This window comes from Sinocyclocheilus grahami, unplaced genomic scaffold (genome assembly GCF_001515645.1).
Source record: "Sinocyclocheilus grahami isolate Dianchi unplaced genomic scaffold, SAMN03320097.WGS_v1.1 scaffold26.1, whole genome shotgun sequence".
NCBI lineage: Eukaryota > Metazoa > Chordata > Actinopteri > Cypriniformes > Cyprinidae > Sinocyclocheilus > Sinocyclocheilus grahami.
The window spans coordinates 2314590-2322257 of record NW_015505205.1 but is presented as its reverse complement, the minus strand read 5'-3'; the positions used below and the strand labels follow the sequence as shown (position 1 = coordinate 2322257).

The following is a 7668-nucleotide window of genomic DNA, read 5'->3' as shown; positions in this document are numbered from 1 at the left end:
CTTCACGTAAACCCTCCTTAGTGTGCAAAACCAAGTGATGCTGGACAACGAGCTGGTGGATTAAGTCAAAATCTATGTAACAAAAGTAGGATTTACTTTTTGCCATGCAGGGAAAGTTTCATTTTGGCTTTAAAGCTGTGTATTAACTGTTACATTGAAGATTATGCATGATTAATCCCTGACTGAGTTTTACTCTCGGGACTCTTTGAAATGCTACAGTGTGATGTATAAATGCCTGAATATAGCGAAACAAAAAAAAAAAGTCAAAGCCATCTATGTGACACTTGTCAAAAAAGGAGCTTAAACCTAATCGATACAGAGCGGAACTTCAGTATCTTCATTCCTTTGTGAGGCCAAGTTGTTCTTTTCATGCCAATAGACTTTAGGCAGCAGACAGAGCAGAGAATGTTTTTACATGTGATCATCCATCCAGCATGTGTTTCAGGCGCCACACAGATTAAATGAAAGAATCTGAAAATGAAGGTCTTTAACTTTTAATCCTTTTACAAAGACCCTTCAGACTGTCTGAGGACGGAATGGCGTCTCGGAGGGAAAAAAACAAAGTAACTGATCCACTCCCTCCGAGGAATACGAATCACCAATTGTCCATTACGATCCAGACTTGACTTCATAAGTCAAATTAAAATAATATCACCTCAATTAGCGTCACATCAGCATGGAGGGCTTTATAAACGGCAGCTGGTGGGTTTTACTGCATGCAGTGCATGTTAAGCAGATTGCGTATGTACAGCAAGTGAAATAAGCAAAAAACAGTTCATGCCATTTTTAGTGGTTTTATTTTAAATGCATTTCGACTACATGGACATGAAGAATAAATAGTTTCTTTTAATTTACATGAGCAGTTATTTTCCATTCCCCTTATATTTACAGCACACCAAGACTGTAATCTATAATCTCCCGTCTGAGGTGTATAAAGATAAAGTTTTTTTTTTCCGAATAATGGAAAAAGCTTGGAATTCCTTCAATAAACGCACTTTGAATGCGAAATGTTCTTTGACATAAATATGTATAAAGTTACATTACAACCAAAGTTACAGTAGACACTGGATATTATAGGCAAATACTGACCTTTTTTCTTTTCTTTTTCTTTTATATAAATGAATCAGGCACCACTTTACATTACAGTGTCCATGTTAGACATATTACTATAATTATTTACTATAATGACTATAATACCAAGCAGCTCCACAAAAGAATCACATGTTAAGTACACAAAGTTTCGTCAGCATCACTTGTCAGTACTTCTGTATGAAATTACACAGTAACATGAACACCAATGTAAAGTGTAACCTAGAATGGCACCACATATACATCAAATATACATTCCTACACTGGACAGTGCATGTGAGAATGAGCACGGAGCGGAGCTTATTTCAGTTCGGGCAGGAGCATTTGCACTCTGATATAATGGGGTACTGAACTGGTATCCAGGCACATTTGAGCCCACCCTTTCTCTGCAGGCACCTCCATCGCAAAACCGTAAAATGGCTGGATTTGGCAGGTTTGCAAACCATCCCTTCTGGAACCGAACAAGACCTTTTATTGTAGCAGTTGCCCACCTTCACATAGCGGGGCCAGAATCGGTTCCCCAGGTCCTGCCATGTGTGCACCACCGGGCAGAAGGCATAGGACCACAGCCACAGCTGAAGCCTTCTTCTGAGTTTCTTACTGGGCTTGTGTTTTTTCCCATGCTGGATCTCAAACTCCATGGCTTTGATTTCTTTGGGCATGGTGCCGGTGGGACGCTTGAAGAGTTCGGACTCGTTCAGGTCGTCCTGTCCTGCGTATTTGTCCTCCGGTGGACTGATGGACATGAAGTTCTGGTCGAAGTGACTGCCTAGCATGGCTCTGAGTTCGGTCTCGTTCAGATCCCGCTCCTTAGGGTCCAGTATGGGATCCGGTTCCTCCCTGATTTCCACTATAGGCAGAGTGTCACTGGGAATGGGACGGAGGAGGTAGTAATGTTGGCACATCCCTTCTTCTATCCTGAATCCGAGGGAGAAAATGAGCACGTATGTAGCCAGAAAATACGGCACGTTATCCATCTTTTTGGCTGATTAATCCTCGCGCTTGAGTGTTCGCTTGAGTTTTTGGCGAGCCGTGAGAGCGCAGTCTCCAGCGCGCGCGGTGTCTACCCACGAGCGTTCTCCTTAGAAAGTGTTCGTTCAATTCAAACAGCACTATCCTCGGTGTCACTTCGCGCTTAAATGTGATCGGAGATCTAAGAACGCTGTGTCAGTGTCTACTTTGTGGTCATTCCGCGCGTCTCGTTTCGCTTTTACGCACAGGTTCCCATCAGCAGAAGGGCTCATGACAGTATTAGGCGTTTTCAGTCGGATCCGGTCTCCTTTTTGAGCTCGCGGGCTCCTCGCGTCTGAATCCGGAGTCCTGGTGTCTGAGGATCCGCATGCTTTCTGGTGACGGGCGCCGAACTGAGAATCACCTGGCTCGTCTGATTTATCCTCGCGGGTCGCGATAGAACCCAAAGACCCATTCTCAATTGTGGGTCTGTTGCCAGAGCTCCACGACACCTCCTTCTATTTAGGGAGGGGAGGGGGGTGGGATGGACCGGAGTGGGCTATGGGGGTGGGTGGGGTACAAGGGGGTCCGGAGGGATGACTATCGTTGGTCGCCCTCTGCCGGTGCGCCCGCACATGTCAAAAGAAAACGAGTCTTTGGGATCTGTGTGAACTGGACTGAAACTTCAGTTGGACAAATACACTCATTTATTCATTTTAAAGCAACATTTTAATATTTGTTCTTATATAAAACGTATAAGAACAAGTATTTAGTACTCGTAAAAAACTATATCTTGTATAAAACCTTTTAAAGTGTCAATGACAAATTAAGTAAAAAGGAGAGAGAGAGAGAAAGAGAGAGAGAGAGAGAGCGTGTGTGTGTGTGTGTGTGTGTGTGTGTGTGTGATTTCAAGTAACCATGCTGTCCGAATGTACACAACTTAATTAAAAAAAAGTTTAAAAAGTTAAAGTTTACAAACATATTTTTAAAGTTAATCTTTTAAACCAGTATACAATTATATATATATATTATTTATTGAGTTGCAAATATTGACAAGGTTATTGCACCAGACCTGAATCAAATATGCCTTTTCATAAAGTTTTATGCTCATGTCACATACCAACAAATATTATTAAAATATTAGTAATATTTTAAAACAAACTGCTTCACTCCTTCATTTTCTAAATAAATACTATTAAAAGATTGAAAGGATATCAGCACTTCCCAGAATTTCATCCGTTTATTATCAGATTCTGCCCAGTTACACCGCCTTCACATTTAAGGCTCACCAAAATAAAACAAAAAAACTCTTAATTCAAAAACCTTTCTTTATCGATGATGTGCATTCAAGTGATTTTTGAAACTTATGCAGACAAAAACGTTTATTAAAAGATTTATTAAATTGTTCATTACATGTAGGCCTGATGTTACAGAAGTGATGTGAAAGATATGTCATGTATGCTGCAGTTTATATCATTCTCAACTGATATCAGCTTACTCTGAAACGCGTTCTGAAATCAAATCAATGGGTGCCACTGTTCACATAAAATTGTTTTTTTTTGGCTTCTCTTCCAATGACAAAGTTGCATTCAGACATCCCATGATATTCCTCTGCTCCTCTTTAACGTTTAAAATGACCTTAGAGCAATTTTCTGGATTGCTCCTGTGTCAGCGAGTGTCCGGCGCCAGTAGAATGCAAGTTCTTATTTAAAAGAAAGGAAGTGGGCTGAAATTATGTTTTTGAGATAAGCTTGCCAACCGACTGTAGTGATGAAGGAATCTGTGGCCCTTGAAAATGGCCTATCCTCCGGCTAGAATTACAGAACGCAGGACCGGCACAGTCTTCCGGTGAACAAAGACATTTCTGAGAGCCAAATAAAGAGCTACGCTGTTTTCCAGAGCCCTCCATACGAACATCAAACTGATTAATGCATTTGTGATGAACAGACGCCATACTGTCTTAGTATTAAATGTCACTCATAATAAGTGTCTTAACCTGTGAACCGCGGCTCAGTTGATGTATGCTGTTGTACTCTCGTGGATTCCTTCGTTCTGTCTTGTAATTTGTACGAATGACTGTTTAACTGTGTTACAGTGGTTTCCATGGAAGTGTGTGTTTGGACACATAGCAAAGTGGATAAGAGGCCATATTTAAACAGGCCCCTGTCAATTTTAGCTGCAAATTGAGAACATTGCGTCATTCCGGACCTAATCATCAGATCATCTTCTCGATAGCAATATTCGCCACGGTTTGAGTTCGTTTCCAACATACACATACATTCTCATTTCTTCCCCTGAACTGATGGCCAGATCCACGTGTTTCAAATCATCTGGAGGTATATTTGTCCTTTGATTTCCGTGGAATATCTGGGCAAAGGCCAGTCACGCCTCCATGACCATCAATGTCTGATCTGACTCTGAAGTTCACTTAATCTTAATGATGGATCAGAAGGCCTCCCAGCTCGAGGTCAAAATATTCCAGATTCTTTCATGACCCAGCTAGATAAAAATGTCATTTGTTTTTGTTTAGTTCCCTGTGAAGACCTTTGATGATCTAACAAGAGAGCAATTTGAACGCTCGATTTGAAAGTTACGGTTTCTAACATGCGGTCAGTTCAGTTTTAAATACAAACATACACACAAACACAGTCTCTATACGGCCTGTTTGTTTAAATTTTTAACATTTTAAACCAAGCTTCTCATCAATGTCTTTAAAATATTAAACCCATATAACAAACACTAATAAAATATTAATATATTATAAAACAATTAAACTTTTTTTAAATATTGACATAATATAATTTTGCTATATTATACAGTATATTGTCAATTGGCCTGTTTAAATTGTTTACATTGTACACCAAGCTCCATATCAATTAATAAAAATATTAAACTAAAATAATACAAATATAAGTATATTATAAAATAAATATTTATAAAATATAATTTTCTGTATTCTGTTTTACTGCAATTTTCTATATTTTTAAATCTGTAGTCAACCTCTGAAGAATTAAGATTTCATAATCATACATTTTGTTTGGCCTGTTTGTTTAAACTGTTAACATTGCAAACTACGTTTAATTTCAATTTATAAACAATTTATAAACATTTTGAGATATTGGATTTTTGACTTTCATCAGACAGACGCTCTAATCATCTAAATTAAAACAAAAAAACGTTTGAAATGTTTTGCTTTACATGTAAGGAATCTAGAATATATGAAAGTTTCACTTTTTGAAATAAGTTACAGAATTGTTTTTGTTTTTTTCACGATATTCACATTTTTTGAGATGCACCTGTATTTAAAATTACAGTTACTTGAATAGGTCTGAAATTAAAGAAACACAAATAACATATCATAAAATATTTACACTGGAATGTTTATTTTTTATGACTTCAATACATCTGTCACAACGTCATATTCAAGATGCATCACAAAAAGCAAACAAGTTACATCAGAAACCTCTACGACAAGGGACCAACCATCAAAAATGCAATACTGAAATATATTATTTAGATCAATAAATGCATAATGCAAAAATATACAGATATTATGCTTTTTAATTGTTTTGGCTTGCATTGTGCACAGTATAAAGGTATCAAGACAAATATACCATATAATTTAACAATAACACCCTAACTGGAATGCCAGTTGCAAAGAGTTCAATGATTTAACTGGAATATAGGTAAAGTTGAATATGATAAATAATGCCTCATGTCTGTGGGCTTGTGTTGAATGCACACCGGTGTGTCAGAACAGTGCATTTACCCACAGGATCTGGAGCACCAGCTGACATCACTGTACATTAACCGGAAGATGGAATCTTTTTTTACAATCCTTCACAGGAGAAACTCCAGTCACGACATATATATTTTTTGGAAATCAAACATTTTGTGCAAATACCATTTTTCTTTCTTTTTTTCATAAAAAACACTACAAACATTCATAAATTGTTGAAACATTGCAACAGACACATTCACAATGTTGCTTGCGAAAGCTGCCCTTTTCATTCGGGAAAAAATATTTCACTTAATTACAGGGCGTACATATGGATTATGTGAATAAATATATACTATATTCACAATAAATCTGTTAGGTAATAATCATTGCAACATGAATGTGGTATAGCTTTACAGAATTAATGATGCATTACTAAACAAAGTACCTTTTTGGTTATGTCCTTAGACCATAACTTGCATTTCAAATATCTATGGCTTTATTGACAAAATGAGTGCTGTGATATTAGTAATTATGCAAGAAAACGAATTCACTTCCAAATCATTTAAATGTATGTTTATATAAGTGGCACAAATTTGCGGTACAAGCAAATAAGGTTCCTTCCTCTGCAAAAGGTCAAAAGTGGTCCGATTCAAAAGAATCCAGCTGTCAAACTCTTATTACAGTAAAAGTTGTGGGAGGCAAATATACTGTATATATTAAAAGTGCAGTTTTTTATCATTCCTTCAACCTGTAAAACATAAGTGGTTTTCATTTCCTTTCATAACAGTGGGTTACCCAGCATAAATAGGAACAGAAACAAATTACAACGAATCTTCAAATGTGAACAATCACACGCCACAAACCACCATCATATGGTAAACATCGCACAACTCAAGGTATTTTTCAATGAAACACATTCTGTGGAACAAATGTCACACTCTCTTCCCTTAGAACTACTTACCAGCTTTTTAATTTAAGAAGGGCTCATGTTTGGTAACAGAGTCTGTAGTGATGGGATCATTTTTTAAATTTAATCCAGTGTTTCTGAACACTGAAATGCAATCTATTAGAAACAGATGTAGTGTAAAGTGGATGATGCCACTTCATACATCAATTGTAAGAGCAAACAATACTAAATGGGCAGTGAAATGAGCAGATACATCAATCTGTCATAGCAAGTAAACACATAAACTGAACCGACTCTCAAATCACCTAAATCCACTCTTCACCTAAAAACACCACAACAGAGCCCAACAGCATGTTTCCGGATGTAAAAATCCCATTCATTTTCTCCACAGAGAACTTCAAAACAGACTAACCAAAGGTTATATCAATTAATTTAGATATGGTCATATACAGTATATTTTTTAAAAAGCAACGAGACAGACAGACAGACAGACAGACAGACAGACAGATAGATAGATAGATATTTACTTATAGATATAGACTTGTAACATTGTTTTTAAAATTTACATAAATATTTTTTATATATTGTATTTTGTATAAATGTTTATATATATATATATATATATATATATATATATTAGTGCTGTCAACGATTAATCGCGATTAATCGCATCCAAAATAAAAGTTTTTGTTAATACACATATATGCATGTATATATTTAAGAAAATATGTTATTAAATATATTTCTATATAATATAAATTATATGAATATGACTATATACATGTAAATATTTTCTAAATATATACTGCATGTGTGTGTATTTATATATAGATAATATATATACAGAGTGCACACACATATTATGTGAACAAAAACTTTTTTTGGATGCGATTAATCGCGATTAATCGTTTGACAGCACTAATATCTATCTATCTATCTATCTATCTATCTATCTATCTATCTATCTATATATATATATATATGTATATATATATGTATA

General features: G+C 36.2%; 1 protein-coding gene across 1 annotated transcript; it reads right to left on the bottom strand.

Moving 5' to 3' along the window:
• Nucleotides 1-795: 795 nt before the first annotated feature.
• LOC107566874 (noggin-3) lies at nucleotides 796-2506 on the bottom strand. Its single transcript, XM_016252436.1, has one exon. The coding sequence runs from the start codon at nucleotides 2064-2066 to the stop codon at nucleotides 1395-1397; it is 672 nt and encodes a 223-aa protein (XP_016107922.1). The 5' UTR covers nucleotides 2067-2506; the 3' UTR covers nucleotides 796-1394.
• Between the last annotated feature and the right edge of the window lie 5162 nt (nucleotides 2507-7668).